The sequence below is a fragment of the Malus sylvestris genome, chromosome 11 (assembly GCF_916048215.2).
Source record: "Malus sylvestris chromosome 11, drMalSylv7.2, whole genome shotgun sequence".
Taxonomy (NCBI): domain Eukaryota; kingdom Viridiplantae; phylum Streptophyta; class Magnoliopsida; order Rosales; family Rosaceae; genus Malus; species Malus sylvestris.
In genome coordinates this window covers 30,721,413-30,745,100 of record NC_062270.1, presented here as the reverse complement: position 1 = coordinate 30,745,100, position 23,688 = coordinate 30,721,413, and the positions used below count along the sequence as shown (strand labels likewise).

General features: G+C 37.2%; 2 protein-coding genes across 2 annotated transcripts; both read left to right on the top strand.

The window, feature by feature from the left end:
- Positions 1-800: 800 nt before the first annotated feature.
- LOC126588317 (uncharacterized) lies at positions 801-2,880 on the top strand. The gene is made up of 2 exons (XM_050253389.1): positions 801-1,070; positions 2,461-2,880. The coding sequence occupies exons 1-2, from the start codon at positions 908-910 to the stop codon at positions 2,742-2,744; spliced, it is 447 nt and encodes a 148-aa protein (XP_050109346.1). The 5' UTR covers positions 801-907; the 3' UTR covers positions 2,745-2,880.
- Positions 2,881-4,543: 1,663 nt separating this feature from the next.
- LOC126590382 (vegetative cell wall protein gp1-like) lies at positions 4,544-8,404 on the top strand. The gene is made up of 2 exons (XM_050255852.1): positions 4,544-5,033; positions 7,807-8,404. Exons 1-2 carry the CDS (start codon positions 4,647-4,649, stop codon positions 8,254-8,256), a joined length of 837 nt encoding a protein of 278 aa, XP_050111809.1. The 5' UTR covers positions 4,544-4,646; the 3' UTR covers positions 8,257-8,404.
- The last annotated feature ends 15,284 nt before the right edge of the window (positions 8,405-23,688 follow it).

The window sequence follows — 23,688 nt, the reverse complement described above, 5'->3', positions numbered from 1 at the left end:
ATTTTGATCTTATTTTACCCCTTGTAACTCAAAAGTCATCATTTTACTTCTTAAAACTCAAATTTGTTTCACTTTGACTTGTGAACTCTCTTTTCTCAAAACTTATAAGTCACCTCCTGAAACATATGTGGGACCCAACACCCAATAAGACAAAACGCTAAACAAAGGGGGTACAAAAAATGAATAATAATTGATATAATGAGTAATGACAATGGTAAAAAAATCATCTTGACATCTTTTATGTAGGAGCAAATCCTCTCCAGAACTACATCAGAGCCCAAGAATCAAATAATCTTGACCTTTAAAATTTGATATTACGATAAAAAATTATTACAACTTTAAAAAGTTTTCAATCTTTAACCATAGAATCAAATTCTAAAACCAGAATTATTTGATCTTTGAGCTCCGGATGGATAGGCCCGGAGAGGATCTGTGTCCCCTTTTATGTATACTTTGGCACGCTATCGACACTAAAGGCTAAACAAAGCAAAAGGAACAGTAGGTTCCGTAACCATAGAGTAGGGCACGCTATCGACACTAAAGGCTAAACAAAGCAAAAGGAACAGTAGGTTCCGTAACCATAGAGTAGGGCCCAGTGGGACAGAGCCGAAGTGTAGACTCATACCTTTGCTTGGACAAGGATTGTCTGTCCTTCTATTTCCCGTGCTATTTCATGTTTTTTTTTGTTTTGTATGGTAACGATTAAGTCACGTTAATATTTTATATTATTTTTTATAAAAAGAATAAGATAAAAATAAATAATAATATAAAACTATGAACACAGGAGAGCACGAAAATGTGAGGGCAGACAATGCTTTTCCCTTTGCTTTGCGTATTAATATTTCGAAGAAACAGTGAGCTGTGGGCGTTTAGAATTAGAACCCGATAGAGCAGAGATAGCAGAGCCATGGAAGCGCAGACGAAGAAGGAGCTGACGGTGGCCGTGGGGTTTGTTATCTTCACAGTCTTGATTTCCGGCGTCGGAGCCTGGACCGGTGAAATCCACGGCAGAGTTGTTTGCGATGTCTGTGGCGACTCCGCCATCGGACCCGAAGATCATGTTCTAGAAGGTCATCTTCTGTCTCTCCTTGCTCAACCCACCCAATACCCATTTATTTATTTGTTAGTTGTGAAAATTCTGAGCTGGGTTTTTATCTTTGGCTTGTTAATTTTTAGTTTTTGATCATTTCTCGTTCATCTGTTCAAGTAACTGGGCTGTAATTTTTATGGGTTGGTGATGATCATAAACATTGTTCATTTTTTCCATTGATGTTTTTCGGATGTGGTTTGCGAGCTTGTTTAAGAGCGTAATTAGATTGTATTGACATGATTTTTCTGAGACAGAAAAATTGAAAATATCTCTGGTTATATTGTGTTGCCTACTCTGAGTTTATGTAATTGTATTGTTCTCCATTGGTTTTTGTTTGTAATGGTTTAGTTTGAGCGATATGATTAACGGGTTTGGAATACTTTTCGCTTCATAGATATGAAGATGTATTAGAATTTCTGGTTTTCGCCTAGTCCTTGGAACAATAGCAAATCTTTGGAAGTTAACTTATAGGTTTTGTATTGACAAACCCGGGTATTGACCTCTTATGTTAAAGGTCACACAGCTAGAGCAATGATTTTATGTCATTGTACAGCACAAAGTCTTCTCATATTCCAATTTGAATTTGTCACCTAATGGCATGTTTGGTTGTTAGTAATGGGAATGAAAGGGATGCTATCATTCTCATTCCTGACATATCATGCGTTTACTAACATACAAAGAATGAAAAGTAGGTGGATCACACAATGAAAAGTAGGTCTTATATCATTCCAAAATCGCTACTGTACCATTCTTATACTTGAACAATTTGATTTCTATGCGTTTGTACTTCATCAAGAATACCGTGTGATAATCAAGAAGTGGTGATCATGTACATTAAATGCATAAAAATGCCTAGAAATAAGAAATTGCATTTCACATTTGCTAAATAGGAAAACAAAATTGTGTCTCTCGTTTCCATAACTACGATTTCATCATGTTCATGCATCATTTTACACTTGATCTGGAGGTTGATCTAGTTGGATAAAGTTGGACCCTTTAAAGCATTAGGACATCCTCACTAACACAATATACAAGTTGGTATTTGTTTTCATGACTCTGATACAGTTTAGGATTTTAGCAACTTATAATATATAAACCATGAAAACAAAATGTAGTTTATTCGTCCCAATGTGCTTTTCTAAAACCTCTTCGTTGGTGATTACGTCTATTAGTTTTTGTGTCCACCTGATACATGATACTATGATAAGTCCACATCCGTGCGATCTTCTGGTGACTTTGATCATTTGAAGCTGGTAATGAAAGTTAAAATGGTATAGTGGGTGTTTAAGCTTTTAACCGCTATCTAGGGTGCATTTACAATGTAGAAGGGAGAAATTAATGGTTTTGAGCTTTGATTCATCGTGGTGCAGGTGCTGAGGTAGCTGTACTATGCGTTACGAAATCAGGTGAAGTTCTAAATTACCAGGCATTCACGAATGATAAGGGGGTATATACAGTGGCGGAGACGATGCCCGAGAGTGACAGGTGGGATGCATGCCTGGCACGACCTATCAGTAGCTTCCATGAGCACTGCAGCCATCTTGGGGGTGGTAGCTCAGGCGTTAAGTTCACTTATAATCACCCATCTGGCTATTCTCACACGGTTAGAACTTTCGTCTATCGACCAGCAAGCGTACCAGCATACTGCATTTGAGAACTCTAGATCGATGTACATCTTTATTCTGCGGTTGCAGTACGAACTTTGCTTCAACTGAAAGGAAAGGGGAAAAGAGATTATGTAATCGCTGTAGAATGTGTTTATTACAGGGCTTCTAGTTTCTGCTTACAAATACGCTTAGCTGTTGGAAAGTAGCTTTCACCGATCCGAGCTAAGCATCCGACGCGTCGTGGTACTCTCGTAGGAACTCCGATCGATTGCAACAGATTTCGTGTTCATCAAGTCATCGCCCAACACATTTATCGTTTAAATTTCTTTGTTTGGGCCAAACCTTCAATCCTTAGGCCCAAACCTTCAATACGTTGTTAAATGCAGTACAAAAATATGTGAATGAATCCAATTAAATCAAATTCATTGATGAATGGATCCAACTAAATCCTATAACTAAAAGAATCAAATTTATTTCTTAATATATAAATTAAAAGTAATATTTGTAGACGACAAATGCGCTATCTTCCAATTTTTCAATTCTGCACTGCGGGTGTGTATTGTATTAAGATTTATATAGATTTTGCAAGGATTTTTTATTTATTTTTTTATTTTTTTAATGTGATAGACTTTTGTAGATTTTGTAAATTTCTATTGACTAATAAAAATTCCGTGAAATTTAATAACTTTTTAATGCTAGATTTCTACAAATTTTATGGAGTTTAAGATAGACTTTGACAAAAGAAAAAACAAAAAAAACAAAAACGATAGACATATGTAGAGTTTAAAAGGAAATTAAAATGTGGTGTTTGGGTGGTGGAGTGAGGGTTTGGGTGGTGGTGATGGGCAAGGTAAGACGGGAGTAAAGGTGGCGATCATGATGATGGCGGTGTTAGTAGTGGTCATGGGTGGGGGGTGACGGCAATAAGGTGGTCGTAGAAGGTTATGGTGTTGATGACCGTGATAAGGGGTAGTAGAGGTAGTGGTGGGAGTGGTGGGAGTGGTGGTAGTAGGCAAGGTAACATGGTCATACTATAGGTGGGATCATGGTAGGCGTGTCAATGGCAGCATAAAGATTGTGATGATAAGTATGACAAAATGATGGTAGAAAAAGTGATATGATAGTGGTGGTGGCGGCAATGATAAAGGCAATGTCGGCAATATGGTGGCGAGGATGGTCATAATTAGGTGGAGGTGTGGCAGAAGTGGAAATTGTGATCTTCATTGCATCATTGTGGGTGATAGCGTATAAAAGTCTTTGAAAGTCCATCAAAATCTTAAGAAACGAGGTTGGATTTGTTATGATGAAAATATAACATAAAATTCTTAACATCTATGAAAGTTTATGACCTTTTAAAATCTTTTTAAATTAATGAACTTTTGAATATAAAGTTTTTAAACGTGTAGAAAGTTATAATTGAATACTACAAGACTTTTATAAATTTTTTAGAAATTATAAAAAAGAATTATTCAATACAAAGTAATTTTTATTGGCTCCATAAAAGCATATATTAAATACACATGAATTTAAAAGTCACCCCTTAAATTGGAAGAGGCGCCGCGTTTGCTTTTAAAATTGAAACTACAATGTGTACCGCCAGAAAAGAACAAAGCGAACCTGCCAGATAACCTACAATCTCCACCGTAGGAAAACTACCCGTTATAACCTAAAGTACCCATCCAACGGTCAACATTCCAGCCCGATAAAACAAACCGCGTATCTTCCCTGAGTTTGGTAACACGTTTCCCAACCCCACCATCCAACCTTCACAGCCAGAAAATCTCACCGTCCAACGGTACTTTAAAGCCACGTGTCCTCCGCCTCCCCCTATATAAACCCCCCGCCCTTCTCCTTAAGCCATCATTCATTCAGTTGCATCTCAATCACTTAATTCCTCTCTTCCTCTCTCTCTCTGAAAATCTTTGTTTGAGCTCTGTTTCTCTCTACAAATGGCTCGATTCAGCGGCGTCGTTTTGGCGCTAATGGTTTCTCTCTTGCTGGCCTCGACCTGGGCCCAATCCCAATCCCCTGCATCGTCACCAGCCAAGTCTCCCGCACTTTCCCCCAAAAAATCTCCCGCCGCCCCTTCTCCGTCGAGAACTCCACCTACTGCCGCCGCTCCTTCTCCATCGAGCACTTCACCATCCGCTTCTCCTTCGTCATCTCCCGTCGCCGACTCTACACCTTCTCCCCTATCGTCGTCTCCGGCTACTTCTCCATCTTCAGTTTCTGGACCTCCCTCCGAGGCTCCCGCTCCTGCTAACGGTGCTGTTTTGAACAGGTTCTCAGCCTCCGCGTCTGTAGCCGCTGGGATCTTCGCTGCTGTATTGGTTATGTAGAGTGGGGGTGTTTATGGACTTTTGAATTTCCACTTATTATTGTATTAAATTCTTTTATTAATTTAAATTTGTAGCGCGGTTATATGAGAATATAAAGAGACATTATTTTTCGATTATTATTTCAATGTGTTATCACCAAATTAGCCCTGCATTCATGTCCAAGAACCTCTGTTAGTAGAATATGAACACTATTATGCTTTTGAGATAGCTGAAAACGCTTTTAAACGATGAAAAGCGGTTTTGAATACAACCAACTTGAAAGTAGAGTAGCTTATGTTTCGACATAATTGACATTACAACAAAAGTATCAGCATCAATTCCTGAATCCAATCAAATTTGTCAGTAAAGCAACATGAGACGTACCAACTTTTGTCTTTTGTCTTGTCTTTTAAAGTTTGAAAGATGTTTCTAATATTGTTTCCCACCTCCTCAGCTAAAATTTTCATACAACAATAAAATCGGCATAAATGAAATCGTTGGAGACATGAACAAATTTCATTTTTAAGCAAGAAATTTATATACCTAGTTAGAAGTGACATAAATATGGGTGTTGTTGTATACACCAAATTCATGCACAAAAAAAGAAGCGGATCTGTCTTTAACGTAAACTATCAAACTTTGAAGCTATTACACCCAAAAGGGTGAAACCACAAACGCAGGGGCCAATCCCTAAAATGAACTATGTAGATTACGGGTAGACATTTTACTAGAGATTTCTATAGTATCAATTTAACCTTGTTTGTTTCCATGCGATATTATACTAAATAGATATTTGTGTTATGATCCAAACAAGTCATGAATATATATATGATTTGTCCTTGTTGTATATGAAACCTCTTGTTTTTTTAATTTTTTTTTTAAACATAAGGAGATAAAGAAGTCATTGCAATTGCCGAAAATATTGAGGCCAACTAAAGGTACAAAAATGGAGCAGAAACTGTTGAAAGTTATCATAAAACGTATACCTCGGCCGGGAGCTGGATCATATGTGTAGTGTCCGGTAAGGCATTCTTATCACAGCAAGACAAATATATGAGTCAGAACCTAATGGAAGTTGAACGGGCTATAACCTATCTATTGTTCTATGCCCTCTTTGAAGGGTTAAAAGTGGATTGACTCAAGCACTCCATTCCCTTTCTTACTACAGAATCATTCAATTCCACTTGACACTTTCTTCTTTCTTTCCTTCTTAACAAAATCTCACTTGGACAAAGTTTCATGCTTGCCCTAAAAATGATATGTCTACTTAATTATCAAAATCGTCTATTTTAACATTATAAAAATCAATGAAGAAGAAAGTGGTTTCATTGTGCTGATGACACTTTATCGTAATGACGAAAAGTAATCATGCTTGTGCACTTTAGTGCAGGTTCGATTTCCACCAATCCTACTCCCTCCTAACAATTAACAAGTTAAATTTAAAGCTATTGTTCGTTAAAAACAATGATTTAACCATTCGGTCTATTTCTTCATGTACAAAATAATTCTAAATCCTAGCTAACATGCCCTACTTTAGCTTCAAATTTTCCAAACAGAGATTTTTATTGTATTAAGTAAGTCTTGAATATATAAGATTTGTCCTTTTTGTATCTAAGAACTCTTTTTTTTAATATATAAAAAAAATAAAGAAGCCATTGCAATTGCCGGAAGCTAGATCATATACGTAGTGTCTGGTAAGGCATTATTTTCCATAGCAAGACAAATACATCGAGTCAAAACCTAACAATAGAATGGAAGTTGAACGCGCTATAACCTATCAAGGCTTCTATGCCCTCTTTGAAGGGTTAAAAGTGGACTGACTCAAGGACTCCATACCCCGTCTTACAAGAGAATCAGTCAATTCCACAAGACACTTTCTACTTTCTTTCCTTCTTTTCAAAATCTCACTTGGACTAAATTTCATGCTTGCCCTAAAAATGATATGTCTACTTAATTATCAAAATCTGTCTATTTTAATATTATAAAAATCAAACAAGTAAAAAATAGTTTAATCGTGCTGATGACATTTTATCATAATGACGAAAAACAATCACGTTTATCACTTTAGTGCAAGTTCGACCCCCACCAATTCTCTTTCTTTCTAAAAATGAATAATTTAACCTGCTAACGCTATTGTTAGTTGAAAAAAATGGTTAAACTGTTCGATTTATTTATTTTTTATTTTTATAAAAAATATAAAAAAGTATTATATTCATTAATTGAGAATAAAACTTACAAAGGTGAAAGATAATGTGCATAAATGACCTCGATAAAAACCTAGCTGACATGCCCTACCTTAGCTTCAAATTTTCCAATCTGGCACCTAAGATTGAAAGAAAGGATCCGTTTGCTTTAAGATAACAATCTGTACAGCCAGAAAATAAAAGAAAGAAAGAAAGATTTCCAAAAGAAAAAGAAAAGTCCAACTAAAATAAAAACAAAAGAAAGAAGCGAATCTGCCAGATAACCTACCATCTGCACCGTCGGATAGTTAACCGTTATAGGCTGTAAAGCATACATCCAACGGCCATAAAAGAACCAGCCCAGTCCAATAAACAAAGCGTGTTTCGGCTCTGAGTTGGTAACACGTTCTCTTTTTACCCCAACCGACCTTGAATCATCACAGGCTCACAGCGAGAAAATCGCCACCGTCCAACGGTATGCTATACGCCACGCGTCTCCTCCCCCTCCCTCTATATAAACCCCGATCTGCTCTCCTAAAACCCATCTGCTATTCGCCTCTAACCCTCACTAGACTCCTCTCTCTCTCTCTCTCACAATCTCTGTTTGAGTTTCTCTCTTTTTCTCTCTACAAATGGCTCGATTCAGCGGCGTCGTTTTCGTGCTTATGGCTGCTTTGTTGCTGGCCTCGACCGGGGCGCAATCCCCTGCATCGTCGCCAGCCAAGTCTCCTACGCTTTCTCCCAAACAAGCTCCTGCCGCCCCTTCTCCGTCGAGCACTCCACCTACTGCCGCCGCTCCTTCTCCTTTGAGCACTCCACCTACGGCCGCCGCTCCTTCTCCATCGAGCACTTCACCATCGACTTCTCCTTCGACATCTCCCGTCGCCGACTCTCCACCTCCCCCCCCATCGTCGTCTCGGACTACTTCTCCTTCGACATCTCCCGTCGCCAACTCTCCCACCGAGGCTCCCCTTCCTGCGAACGGTGCCGTTTTGAATAGGTTCTCCGCCGCCGGGTCTGTGGCCGTTGGGATTTTCGCTGCTGTTTTGGTTATGTAGAGAATCGGACTACAGAGTGGAGGTGTTTATGGAGTTTTAGTTAACTTTGTCAATTTATTATTGTGTATGGATTCATTTATTAATTTATTTTCCATAATATCAAATATGTAGCACTGTCGTATGAAATATAAGGGGACATTTTTCTATCGATTATCATTTCAGTATATCTGGTTTTATTAATTAGTCCTGAATTATTGAAGAATTGCAATTTGATTTTTGTGGCCCTTTAACTGACTAAAAGCTACATTTGCAATCATTTTGAAATAATCACATCATTTTTAATCATCAACAATCACATCATTTTTAATCATCAACAATCACGTTATATGGTTTATAAAATTTAGTTTAAATAGTTTGTCTCTTTATCATTACCTTTTTTTTTTTGTCCATGTTCCATACTGCTTTTCAAAAAACACAAACGTACATATTATTCGCTTAAGTGAGTTGGTAATTAAGTAAGACATTAAATTAATATGAATCGAATGAGTGTGATATATTATCGCTTCATGTCGAGTTCAAATTAAGCACATCCCAAGCTAGTTATATGAGTTGAATGTGTAACTTATTTATTGACGCCTCACGTGTAGGTCAAATTAAGCATGCTCCAAACTCTTGGATTAATAGTACAAACACCATCTTTAATTGGTGGGTAACAAATCATCTTGATGCGAGTGGCTAAAAAGCAGTTTTTCTAGTCAATAGTCACAACCCCATCACACATGTTCATCCAACAAGTGTGCAAAACCCAATTTTACCTCCTACTCAAAAAATTGGAAACCCTAGCACCTTCGCTTGCCACCATGCCGGATTCGTCCACCAGTCCGATTGCTGGCCTCTTCACTTTCTCTAAAACATTAAAAATAGGGCATTATTACCATTGAGGAGCTGTTTGATGTCTCACTTTAACTCAATTAGTAATACAAAAGTTGATGCTGGACAAAATTCTTAACCATCGCACCGCATCAACAAAAAACTATAAACCAAATCAAGGATGTAGTAAGAGAGGGAAAAAAATTGAATAACACCCAATTTTAATTTCAATTAAGGCTCACGGAAGGAGGGAGAGATAGACGGGGATAAAGCTAGAAGCAGCGAGACTTGTAGGCATGGTCGTTTCTGAAATTTTGAGAGTTCAGTGCATAAATTATAAACGGCCCCTTTTGGTTTTGTATTTTATTACATAAATAAATGTACTAAAATAATAAAAAAAATTACCATGTATTAATATCATAATTATTCACTATCCAAAGACAAATTCTTCAGCAACGAATGATATTAATATCATAAAAAAAAATTAGCATGTATTAATATCTTAAAAAAAATTAGCATGTATTAATATCATAATTATTCACTATCCAAAGACAAATTCTTCAGCAACGAATGATATTAATATCATAAAGAAAATTACCATGTATTAATATCATAATTATTCAATATCATAATTATATATCAGCCAAAAGTTGGTGTCACTGTGCAATTTCACAAGTTGCTCCCCACCCCCTCCCCCAAGCCGGCACTGCTTGTAGGGGGAATATGATTCTCTTCTCTCGTAATCTTTCTCTCATTCCCTCCCCTCCTATTTAAACTGTTACGATTTAGCTATGTCAACATCTTGTATTGATTTTTTCATAGAGGTAAAGACAAAAAGGAAAGTGTGAGAGGAGGGGAGAAAATGAAAGGGGGATGGTTGCAAATGATGACATGGTTGTGGGTTTCTTAATTTTTGTGTGTTGGTTCTTAATTTTTTAAGGGTAGTATTATCCATACATTCCTTTTTATTTTCCACACATCCTGTTAATTTTTGTTACTTGATCATCTTCAAATCACAGATTTGACAATTGAAAGTGGAAAGTAATGAGTGGAAGGTAAAAATGAGTGTGCAGATATCACTACCCTTTTTTAACATGGGTAAAAATTGGATTTCAAAAGATACAAAAAATAATGGGTGAACTTAAGATGTTTTGTGGTGTGTAAATAGAAAACTCAATCAAAACAAAAGTTTCTTAGGTTGTAAAAGCACTTGAAGAAAGTTTAGGTTTCACACCATTTGACAATATGAAGAGTAGTCTAACTACTTATAAGCACATGCAAGGAGGTCTCTTCTTTCTCGGATGTGGAGTTCACAATCTCAATACGACTGAATTGAGATCCTCGCTATGTCTCAAACTATGGAGCCCACAGACCTAATGGAGCACGTGTGACTGCTGGGTTTTGCACATGGGGCAACCTGCTCTAATATCATAAAGAAAATGGTAAATCGTCAAAATGGTCCCTGAGATTTGTACAACTTATCACTTTGGTCCCTGAGATTCCAAATCGATAAAAGTGGTCCCTGAGATTGTCCACCATCCATCATTTCGGTCCTTCCGTTAAAAACTCCGTTAAGTGTCCCGGAGCTCTTGGCCAGAAGTTTGGGCAATTTTCAAAGTTTCGTAACTCAATCGTTTCTTAATCAAACTCGACTCATAATTTATCAAAATGAAGATAGAAAAGTGTAGAATAAGATTATACCTATTTCAAAGCCCAATGGTTACCAGAGATTGCTGAAAAATAGACTCAAAGTTGATTGGTCCAAGTGAAAACTTGAAAACTCGCCGAAAACTAGGTAAACTTTAAACGTTCATAACTTCTTCAATACTCAACGAAATCAAGTGATTCAAAAACGAAAATCATACTTCTCGACGAGACAAAGAGAATGGTACCTTTTAAAATAGCTAACTAGCCGTGTTTTGGCCAGAAAATGGCTCGAAAGTGGCTAACTTGAGACCAAGACAGCCATTTTCGAGCCATTTTCCGGCCAAACCACGGCGCATTAGCCATCGAAAAAGGAACCATTCTCCTTGTCTCGTTGCGAAGTATGATTTTTGTCTTTGAATCACTTGATTTCGTTGAGTATTGAAGAAGTTATGAACGTTTAAAGTTTACCCAGTTTCTGGTGAGTTTTCAAGTTTTCACTCGGACCAGTAAACTTTGAGGCTATTTTCCGGTAATCTCCGGCAACCATTTACCTTCGAAATAGTATAATCTTATTCTATACTTTCCTATCTTCATTTTGATATATTATGGGTCAAATTTGGTTAAGAAACAATTGAATTATGAAGCTTTGAAAATTGCCCAAACTTCCTGCCAAGTGTTCTGGGACACTTAACGGGTTTTTAACGGAAGGACCAAAATGATGGATGGTGGACAATCTCATGGACCACTTTTATCGATTTGGAATCTCAGGGACCAAAGTGATGAGTTATGTAAATCTCAGGGACCACTTTGGTGATTTACCCTAAAGAAAATTGAGGTTCCAATATTAAACCAATTGACAATATAAGGAGTAGCTCAATTACTTAAAAACACATATTCAAAATCCATTCTTTTTTGCTGACGGGGGGATTCATAATCTCAACAGCACTTTGATGCATCTCTCTCTTGCCAATGTCATTTTTGAAGCCCTAAGACCATCTCCAACCTATGGGACAAATCTTAAAATATAAGCTTTAAAACCCCCCAAACCATCTCCAATCATTGGGCTAAAATAAGCTCTGGGGATAAAATATATCTCTGGGCTAGATTCCCCTTAGAATTTAAATCTGTCTTAAATTATTCTGAATCTACCAAACTGTCATATTTCAAATCTTATTTTGTTTTTCACTTATAATCTAACGGCTAAGATCAAATGAGATCAAGTCTAAGGGTAAAAAAAAAAAAAAAATTGACAGCCCAAAATTAAATCTAACGTCTAAAATAATTAAAGAAAAAGTATTTAAATCAAATTTAACTTAAAACTTTATAAATACTTATGTTTGTATGATTTTTAATTACTTATCGGAATTTAAATATTTGTAGATTAAAATGTTCATAAAAATAAATTAGAATAATCTACATGAATTTTATTTTTAAAAAAGTTACCAAAACAAAAAAAACTAGGTTAAAATCATTATTCACTAATTTCGAGCTAAAATTTTTGACACACCCCGACCCAAAATGTCCACTAGGACTCTGAATCGAGCTGTGTTGGTTGACACTTGGAAGGTGACGAAGCTATAAAGTGTAGTTATATGGAAAAATGTGAATAAATTTAAACCTAAAAGTGCCTAAGTATAAGAGCGCACTGTGAGCGGGAATGAACCCATTTCACACATGATGTTAGAGCATAAGTCCAGTACAATAAGATAGGGTGGGAATTATACCATCGAAAGTAATCATCTACACCAAGATTTGCCAAGAATCCTTGCCGATATGAAAGTTCAGCTACTAAAACCTGGAGGGGCGAAAAAAAACAAGGGTGAGTGGGCCCGAAAATAAAGTTTTATAAAAACCTTTATGAAAATATTGTAACCCCTCGTCATAAAACAAGTATTGTTTCCAAAATATACTTACTACGTATGGTATACAAATACTTACCGTAGCCTGCAAAATCTCAAGAATTCATTACGGCATAATATCTCATAACTAAGGGCAAGATATCCAAAATCACAAAATCTCAACAGTAATATAATTAAAATCAGGTGCTCAAACAATTTATGCTAGCACACAAGTCGGAGTCGCCTAATGTGACCTGTACGACTGAACTGATGCTCATCAATCTATGCTAGCACATGAGTCGGAGTCGCCTAATGCGACATGTACGACAAGACTGGGTGTAATCATAATATACGCTTTAGTGCTATAATCACGTGAAGACTAGTGCTATTCGCGGTCACTTACGAGTCAGAGTTGCCTAATGCAACCTGTACAATAGGATTGGCACCTACTTGGATCTAAGGCGAGTGTGCAGTGCGGAGGTGAACATACACGTGAAAGACTAGCCCTGGCTTTGGGCGAGCACTAACGCCGGGGTGCAGCAATGATGCGCAGACTATATAAATATAAGCATGCCACAATGATTCGATAGTTCTAATCAACATACTAACATTCATAGTCGTAGATATTGTTGGAAGTATGCCCACAAAGCCACTCATTTAATGTAATAGCTTTTGGAATACTTATTGTGTTAAACTATTATATGTTTAATGAAGGGCAAAGCTTATTGTTAATTACTATTTATTGTATTATGTGTTTAAGCGATAAGGGAATCCAAGGAATGTATTTAATCTAAGTGAGAAGTGATCTAAGTAAGTTAGATTAACGAGACCTTTCTCTTATGTTCATTCCTAAAACGTTCCTAGCCATAGGATTGACAATCCGCTAAGGTTAGTATGTGTTATGTTAACTCAAGCGTGAGTATGACTAGTCTCAAGTCATTTAGTGTTGGACACTAAGACAGACACATAGGTGCTCAATAGGTAATTGAGTACAATGAACAACAATAAAAAGGAGTTCGAACATACATGTCATGTAAGAACTCATAAGTTGCAATATACAAAGTAGTGATTTGACCTGAGGCATTATAGATGTCTAATGGTTAGGTCCTTGATCTTTGATCATGTCAAAGGCATTCCATCGAGAGTGTCCACGACATTGTTGGGGTTAAGCTATCTAGTCATGTAGGCATATGAATGCACAACAAGGGATCTCTAACATTCCATGGTGGAGGGAGAATACTCTGAGATATGATTCGGGAGTCTTTGGCCAAAACATACGAATATGAATTAAGAGGTTTGTTCCAAATCATATTCAATTGAATTATATAGAGAAGTATTACATTGGATAGTAGACATGAAACAAACTATCACTCAAACATGTGATTAAGAGTATTGTATTAGAGAATGACCACATTGCATTGTAATTGTAACTGGATAGGTTCTCTAACCACTTCTACTTAGCTTGGGTAGCCATGACATACTGCTAGGTGTCACTCATGGTTTGTGGAAGCCCTGAGGATTAGCAAACACTAATCTTCATCAAAGGGAGAATTGAAATGTAGTTTCAATGCACAATCGATCGTTAATAGTAACAATCGCCCACTGCCTCGCTAATTGGAACCTAATGGACCATACACCGAGTAAGGATGAAAGTGAAGAAATATATATGAGATGGATAAGAAATTAAATAGTTTAATTGAGAACGGTCAAGATTAATTAATTAGTTAATTAATCTTACGAAAGGTTCGTATTGGACTTTTAAGTTGGTTTTGGGTTTCAGGGCCCAAAAGGGTTTTTGGTCCACAAGGCCTATTGAGTTTAGGTTGTGTGACAACTAAAACTAAATGAAAATTAACCCAAAAGCATAGTCAAAACCGGCCTAGGGTGAGTGGATGCAAACTTGGCTTAACTGCAAGTTTGCCACTCACTTGTGAGGTGGTATAAAGGCAACTTTATAGCCATTACCCCATTAGGGTTTTCTTGAGGCAAAGAAGAGAAACATTTTCTCTCTTTTTCTCTATAGAGGCCGGCCACTTAGGGAGAATTTTACTAGCATCAAATATCTCTCTAAGTCATCCATCTTCTCTTCACACTACATCTTTGGTGCGGAGACTTAGAGACACTAAATCTTTGGTGTTCTTGGAGATCCTTTCCTTACATCCTCAAGGAGCAAATGAGTATCAAAAGGAAGAAAACATAAGGAAGATCTAAGGAGTTAGGAGGTGACTTGAAAGTCTTCCACTTGGGTGAATCCCTTGTGTAAACAAGGATGAGCTTCAAGGGTAATGAATCTCAAAATCCTTTCTTCTCTTCAATGTTGTTAAAGAGTCTTATGGTTCACTATTCACTAGGCTTTGAAAGTCATGGGTTTTAGAATTTTTTTTGAATGCATGCCTACTTTAAAGTGTTATTAGTTTGCATATGTGTTCAAATGTTCTCACATGTTCTTAGCTAGAACAAAATTTTTCCTTCAGATATAATTATGGCATCAAAGATTATAAGCATACCTCTGCATCCCGTAGGATGTAGTATATTTCATAAATTTCGTCATTTCACTAATTCTTATAAACTTTAGTCTAATCCAGGCTTACCTAAGAAATTCTTTTTCAAATGCATAAATGGAAATGATCAATCTTATATATATACACTATAAAAAGGAAAGGGCCCATTCACCTGAAGTCCACATTGCAACTTCCTAGCACGAATATCGAGGCATCACGAACGATCGTTGCCTAGAACAATATCAAATCACGTCTCAAAATTCTTATCAATAGAATACGTAACTTACATAAAACACATCTCCAAGGACGTTCTAGAATTATTTGAAACCCATTGACCAAAAGTCAACTGTCGGTCGAAGATCGACAGTAGGGTCCACAACCCTACGTAACTCAATTCGGAAGTTCTACACCTCAGATTTCTGATCTGTAACTTCCCAAGAGTTTATTTAAGCTTCTGGAACAAAATCCTAAAGTTTTGGAATGATCCAATGGTCGGATCTTCGCCAATCGCTAAAATGTAGTGGTGGTCAACATTTTATTTTATGAACTTACAAATCCAATTTGGGAAGATCTGTACTTTGTATTCCTAATCCATAAGTTTCTATGGTCCTCAAATATTACATACTATAACGTATTAAAGTTTAGTGACAATTCAAAGGTCGGATCGTTGATTGCTATAATATTCAAGTGGCGGCCCTTAACGGAAATATAACCAAACAATGGGATTTCGTTAATCGAATGTCAAAAATGGAATTGTGACATCCAAATTTGCCTAGGAAGGTCAGGTGGGGTCTCGGCTCCAACTCATTGGAAAATTTAACCATTTCTAAAAATTCTCAAATTTTACAAGAATGAAGATGTTAATGAGTAAAGCAAGTTTTATACCTGTGGCCAAGTCCAATTTAGCCGGGAAAGGCTTCAAATCGCCACAAACCCGACGGAACCCTAAAATATGGGTGTTCTTGATTCGTCCTCAAATCAACTCCGACCCTCCAACCACTGATTGGGCATTGTTCCTAAGCTTAAGGGAAGTTGTTTGATGGTGGAGATCGACAGGAAGGGTTGTAGAAAAAGGTGAATTGCCGCAGGGTGTCCTCGAAGCATTCGGCTTTGTTCCTTGCGAAATCGAGGCTAAAACCCTCAGATTTTTGGTGGAAATGAGAGAATGGAGGTTAGGGTTGTGTATATAGGTAAAGGTTGGGTAGAATTTGTAGGAAAAATGGATGACAATCATCGAAAAACCTTCCGGGTCGAAACTGGGTTGCAGGTCGAAGGGGAACCCAGCCGGTTCCTCTCATTCTCTCCTTCCTCCTTTCTCCTTTCTTCTCTTCTCATTGTTCAGACTTCCTCTTCTCCTGATTAATCTGTCCCCTTTTTTCTCTGATTGGGCAGCCAATGCCTTCATTTCTTTATCTTTTCCTTATCTTTCAGATTGGCCAATGCTCCCACTCTTCTCTCAACTAATAATAAAATAATAATATAATGATTTCAAAACAAATGTATAAAATGTAAATTAGTAATTTTTCACAAAAGTATTTCTCAGATTCGTAGTTCCGTAAAATCTTCATTGCAATTCCAATCTTGATTCCGCTTGCACCTTCACGTTCATAGTGATGAGCACTATGAGGATACACTAAAAGAATGTTTGACACATCTCCCAATTCGTAGGTCAACGAAAGTCAACATGTTAGCCTTAAGGGTATTTTCATTAATTCACTCATTTAAAATAATAAAATCGTAAAATTAGGGACGTGTTGTCACAATCTACCCACCTAAAAAAAAAATTCATCCCCGAAATTTGAAATCATTTGCTATACAATATATACTCCAAAAGGTAGGAAGAAAGTATATATAAGGAAGAAATCAAGATAGAGCAGTTGCATAAAAGTGAATGCCATTCCTTCACAATCGGAGTGCAGTGAGTCCTCTTTCATGCCCCCAAACTCAAACTTTACTTCTGTTTCTGTACAATCCCAAAATATAATACTTTTATAAAAGCATAGGGTCAAAAATAGATTTATAAAAGAAAAACGTCCAAATACGTATATGCAATAACGAAGAAATAATTGTACTGAAATCAAAACTGAGCATAGAAAAGTTTTACCTACGCACTCGTAGCGTCACGTACTCCAAAGGTAAGTATGTAGTATCTTTGGGTTGAGCCCAAACAATAAATAACTAATTAAATAAGTAAATACAAATGCTAACCTAGAATGACCTACTTGTTTACTTGTTTAACGAACCCAACGAATAAGTTATTGATATTACAGTCTGCAGCTCGCAATATTGACAACTGACTATTGTCTCAATAAGAAAGTAACAATTCCTGAGGGTGAAATATTACTATCATGCCCCCCATTGGGAAATACACATTCATCGTTTGAACAAAGCCTCGATCGTGCTCACGTACTACCCTTTCGGGCAACACCGTCAAAATTATGAAATTTTCTATATCGCACACTCGATCATTCAAATACCTGTTTGCAGTACCCAACTATCAATTATGTAATATGCATAGATTTTCTGTACTACGTCTCAAGTGGTGCCATACTTAAAACCGAAAGTGTAACCGCAGTTACACGTAACTCTAGCAAAGATAAGTATCTACTACAATCATGCTAAACTAAAGAACGGATCAATACAACATGTCCACAAAAGTCCGGATAATTCATTTCGACTGGTCGTTAGTGTGAGGATGAAGTGTGGTATCAGACAATTACTTGTACTCATGGCCTTTGAGAAGACTTCCTGATAGGAGCATATTTATGCGACTTAGTTAGCTTGTTTTCTTGCATTTATGTTATTAGTTCCTAGTTATTTTAGTATTTTAAGCTATTTTCGTGTGTTTGTAGGTCAAAAGGGCTAAAGTAGCAAGAAAGTGCAATTTGGAGTTTTTTGGAGTAATTTTTGGGCTTGGAATGGATAGCACATGCTTGAAGCAAGGTGGATGGATGAATTTGAAGATCAAAAGAGGCTAGGAATGACCAAATAAATGAAGGAAATAAAGTCAAGACAAAAGAAATCAAGGAATCCAGCAAGAAAGAAGGAATGTTAGCCAAGTTACCTTATTTGGTCCTAACCTTTCCTAATCCTTCACCACTTAATTTTCAGCTGCAAGGAGGTTCTCTAATTATTTTAGGACACTAAATAAATGATTCTAGAAGACCTAATCCCATTCCTGATCTGTGCCGCACCTATCCCTTCTAGAAGTTCCCTTTTCCTTGTCGTGCACTCCTTCCCCTTTCTTCTAGGATCATGCCGCATATCATTTTCTCTTTCTCTCTGGGATTCTGATTTTATTTCTCTTTTTCCTTGTGGATTTGGGATGAAACCTATTTATCAATTTAAGTTAGGCCTTGTTTTTCTAAAACCTATAAATAAAGGCCCTTGCCGCACCATTCAATTACCCATTCACTACCATTGATACCTTCAACCATTCTTCCATACAATTCATCACTCAAACCTTCACCAACACCTTGTGTCGCAACAAAGAAGAAGAAGGAGGACCCTTGGACCTGCTTGCCATTCAAGTTTGGATTGCTGGAACATTTTTAGGTGTGATCTATCTTTTATTTTCAATGTTTAAGTTTAATTATCTTTGTTTTGCGAACATGAGGAGCTAAACTCGTTTTAGCTAGAGGAAAATTCAAAGCCATGAACATATTTGCAATATGAATTGATTACTTCCAGTTGTGATTTCATAAATCGTGAATGCAATTTACTTAATTGTTTGATTCAAAACTTATTCTTGTTTGTCAATTAAGGATGCATACTTAGTTTGCGTGCATGAATTTGATGCTAGAATATAAGGGAGTTTCACCTAATCGTTATGAATTTATATTTGTAAGTAGTGGAGGTTGCTAGTCACAATCGTGTTAAGTAAATTCCTGGCAGGAGTATCATGCTGTTCATAGTTACGAATGCTTATGATTTTCATAAAGCTTAATGATCTTTTATTGTATCTCTATTATGCTGTTCATGTAGGGAACTATTGAAGAATAATTTGGTTGCCGTTGCGTTATCCATCCAATTCAGTGACTTAAGGAAAATCTGAGGGTTAATTAGTGCTGTTCATGGTTAATCTGGGGGCGTTGAGGTTCATGGTTTATTGGAAAAGCAACTGGAAATCGTTTTGTATGCAAGTGTGTCATGTGTGGAGAAGGACCCTCTAGCTAGCCAATCACCCATAATTTCCCCCAATTTCGTGCTAAACTTGTTTAAGTCTTTAATCTACTTGTCTTTACTTTAAATTTGTCAAAAACCCAATCCCCTTTACTTTGTTGTGTCAAATTAGTTAGAATCTGTCCAAACTTGTGTTTTTAAGTGTTTTGAGTCAAGTTAAAATTAATTTCTATCCAAATCACCCTTTAGTGTCTAGTTCGAGTCTATTTGATTGTTTTGTGTTGTTTTGAGTCTTTTTAGTTTGTTTGAGTTCTTTGAGTCTAGTTAAGTGTTTTCAAGCCTAGTTTTGTGTTTTTGAGTCAGTTTTAAGTAGATTAGCAATCCCTTCTAATCCCCGGCCTAGAACGATCCCTACTTACGTCTTTACTACAATTGTCAATAAGAGGGTTCAATTTGAGTGCTAGTTTATATCGCATCACTTCCCAAAACTTGGAAGTGAAACACGTATCACTGTGAGGTACAGTAGCGACCTGCACACAATATAGCCGAACCATGTAGTCCACAATGCCTTAGCAAGTAGATTCATATTGAATTTCTCTTGAATTTAGTGAAAAACTATGTCAAAAAGGCTAAAGCAACACTTAAGAATTTGAGGGTCAAAACAAGTCTATCAAATATAGGATACAAGATAACTGTGAGTGAATGCATGACACCTCGCTACAACGGTAGCTTCTAGAAGATTTAATCACCAATTGTAAAATTCGTTCATCACAATATTTGTTGGGTGATTGAAGCATTAATGGTCAAAACTAAAAATTAGATATCCAAGCGATTTTCCTTAATGATTATCTACTTCAGAACAATGTGAAGTTCAGTAGGGTAGATATGTATTCAAGGGTAAACAAAAGTGCTTTCTGGCACAAAGAGGTGAATACGGAATCACAAACAGAGAAAATGTTGATCGAAACACCAGAAAATTTGAAAAAAATTCAAGAATGAGTAATTTTACTAAATGGTGTAAAATGTAGTCACTCTGGACCAACGGAAAGTGCGTTGATTTGTCAAATCAATCGATAATTACTGAAGCATCATCATAATATCCACATGAACATGATAACTCATGCCATGAGCTTATGGTGAGATTTCCCATTTTCATTCAAATGCAAAAGGGGATTATAACCACTCGAACGATTTCTTGATGATATGTAAGTAAAGTCAAACCAATGCTCGTGAATTCCAAATAAAAGGGATTATACTCCACCATGCTGCCTTTGTACAGTCGAAACATCCAAAGAACACATCATCATGGATTTCCAAAATGATCAATGTCATGGAAAGGAGTAAAATAGAGGTGAGGTGAGACAACCCTTCGGTTGTCAGAAACTTTACTCATATTCAACATCTCAACTAAACTAACTTTCATCAGTTGATATGTGAAGAAAAACAACACATCTGAGATATTGCTAACAAATTGTCGATAAAATTGACAAGGCCAAAGATATCTTGAATTTCACAACACTTTGTGATAGTTTCAACTCCCTTCTGCTACAATCTTTGTAACTAAGTTTCTTAATGACGTCGGAAATGTTCAATATGAAGCAAGGAAAATTGGTGTAATACTAGGAAGTGGGTCGATGATGTACTTCTTCACCATTTAATGGTCTCCCAGGTAAAATTTTGGGAAATGACGCCAAAGGTATTCATCTTTGAAACGTACCATACTACTTCCTTTCACTATGCCACGTTCTAATAGGTCTTCATAACTTTCTCGATACTCAATTCACTCTAACAGTGAGAAATTAACCCATACTTCGATTCTACTGTTTACTTGTGGAAGTGATCGAAAATGTGACTAGTCGGAGAGGTTCTGTTTACCTAGATATGTGATCAGGTAAAAACAACTATGAGTTTACTGTCCTAATACAAAACTTGCTCCTCAGTTTCCATGATTTGGTTTCCTCGGCTCAGGTAGTCACTGTTAATCAGTCTATCAGTCGCGCCACTAATTAACGCATATACAATATTTTGATATTGTTCGCTACCCTAAAACTGTGAACCAGTGTTCTGGCATAAGGGTATCACTCCCAGATATTAGCATGTGTTCGGTATCAGAAATAATACTGCCTGAATATTGGTTGACAACTTCTGGATATCGGACAATTAGTAATGCCACCATAGGCTGATTACAAGTTAGAGCTCACTTGGGTGGATGGTTTTGGACGATTGGTAAGGAACTAGTCTTAGGAGGTGGTTTCGTTGATTCTAGGGGAAATACTTACTGCTTCGGGGATTTATACTAACCGTAAGCATAATAACTCGTACACCTGCGCCTATGCTTGTCAAAATGACAAGTACAACACCACAAGAAATTCTAGAAGCTAGTATTGGTTAGAATGTCCTAAGGCCAGAAAAGAAATTTCTAATAACTTACTTTGGAACATATCTAAAGAGATTTAATCTTCCTCCTGAAGATCCAACATTTTAACTAGTGCGTTTGAGAAAATTTGTGCTATCAAGGTGCGTTTGGTACGCAGACGGGACGGAACGGAACGGAACGGGACGGGACGGGACGGGACGGGACGGGACGGAACAGAATGGAGGTTCGTGTTATGTTTGGTATGCATAGGACGGAACGAAAAAAAATGACGAATCAGACCCCCAAACAATTTCTTTCTCTTCAAATCAAACACAGAAAAATCCCAAAATTGATTTCAATCGTCCTCCGTGCAGCATCCACCTTCTTCCCTCCGACCCACCAAACTGTTTCACTCTCTCTCTCCCCAACCTCCCTCTCCAAATCGGTGACTTCATCCTAATCCCCGGCATCGCCCACCTGCTCGCCAACCACCTCGACCAGGACCATAACCCCTTCCCCGGCACCGCCCACCTGCTCGCCACCTCAGATTAGGAATGACGAGCTTAGCTTCGAATCGGGTCGTGTTCCGGATCAGATCCACCTCACTTACACGGACGGAGATTACGAGATACGGGTCATGTTCGTGACGCCAGACAGCGCCGGAGAAGAAGAGGGTTTGCTATGGTGACGTCGTCGTCGTCGGATGGGTTTGCTGGGATTGAGTTAGCAGTTGGGTTACTAGGTTTGTGGTGGAGGAAGAGGAGGGCTACGGGAGAGACAAGGGTAGAAGAGAGGAGGTTACGGGAGAGAAAGGGAGGTAGACAATGTAATTAATGAAAAATAAGAGGGGTATTGTTGTCCAAAAAGTTATAAAGTTTGTGTCCCACGGGATGGAAAAACCCGTTCCAGGGGGGGAGGGGGAACCAAAATCTAACCCATTTTCGTTCCGTGGGACGCGCGTTCCACATAATTTTAGCGCACCAAACGTGGGACGGAACGGTTCCGTCCCATCCCACGTACCAAACGCACCCTCAAGGACCAAAAATGGTTGTCCCCAAGATTTTCTTCCATCAAATTCTACCACTTTTGCACCAGATTGTCACTTAATGACGTTTCTAGATGATGTGAAAATTAACTCGACACACAAATTAAACCCTATTATTGACAATTGTAGTAAAGATGTAAGTAGGGATCGTTCTAGACCGGGGATTAACTAGGGCTGCTAATCAATGCAAATAAGACTAAAAACACTAAACTAGACTCTATAGACTCAAAACCGACTTAAAGTACTCAAAACAAACTAAAAAGACTCAAAACAGCGCAAAACAATCAAATAGACTCAAACTAGACACTAGAGGGTGAATTGGACGAAAATTGATTTTAACTTGACTTAAAAGACTAAAAGAAAACAGATTATGACTCAACTAACAAGACTTAATGAATGGGGGATTGTTTTTGACAAATTTAAAACTTAAAACAGAAACTTTGCATAAAACACTTTAATAAAACGAATTTGGTGAATTTAAAAGGGTGAAAGGCTAGTTAGAGGGTCCTTCTCCACACATGACATATGCAAACAAACCAATTTCCAGTTATTATTCATTTAAACCATGAATGACAACACCCCAAGTTAACCGTGACAACACAAATTAACCATTAGATTTTCCCTATTTCATTGAATTAGACGAGATACACATCACAACCAAATTATCCTTCTCAAGTCCCCTAACTATGAAAAACATGATAGAAAACATATCAAAGGTCATGAAGTTCTTTGAAAATCATAAGCATTGACGAGGCATTCGTAACTATGAAAAGCATAATACTCCTTCCAAGGATTTACTTAACACGATCGTGACTAGCAACCTTCACTACTTGTGAATATAAATTGATAATGATTAGGTGAAACTCCCTTATACTCTAGCATCAAGTTCATGCATGCAAACTAAGTATGCATCCTCAATCAACATACATAAACAAGTTTTGATAACTCAGATAAGCAAATCACATTCAAGACTTAAGAAACAATAACTGGATGTAATCAGTTCATATAAAACATATAATCATGGCTTCGAATTCACCTCTAACTTAAAGGAAATTAGTTCCTCATGTCTTTGAAAACATAAAACCAAATTAAAACAAAATTGAACTAAAACTA

Bases quoted from the DNA above. Each gene is read 5' to 3' on its own strand.
- LOC126588317 (XM_050253389.1), top strand. From the start codon at position 908: ATGGAAGCGCAGACGAAGAAGGAGCTGACGGTGGCCGTGGGGTTTGTT. The intron at 1,071-2,460 runs GTCATCTTCTGT...ATCGTGGTGCAG, and splicing joins CGAAGATCATGTTCTAGAAG to GTGCTGAGGTAGCTGTACTA.
- LOC126590382 (XM_050255852.1), top strand. From the start codon at position 4,647: ATGGCTCGATTCAGCGGCGTCGTTTTGGCGCTAATGGTTTCTCTCTTG. The intron at 5,034-7,806 runs TAGAGTGGGGGT...ATCTCTGTTTGA, and splicing joins TCGCTGCTGTATTGGTTATG to GTTTCTCTCTTTTTCTCTCT.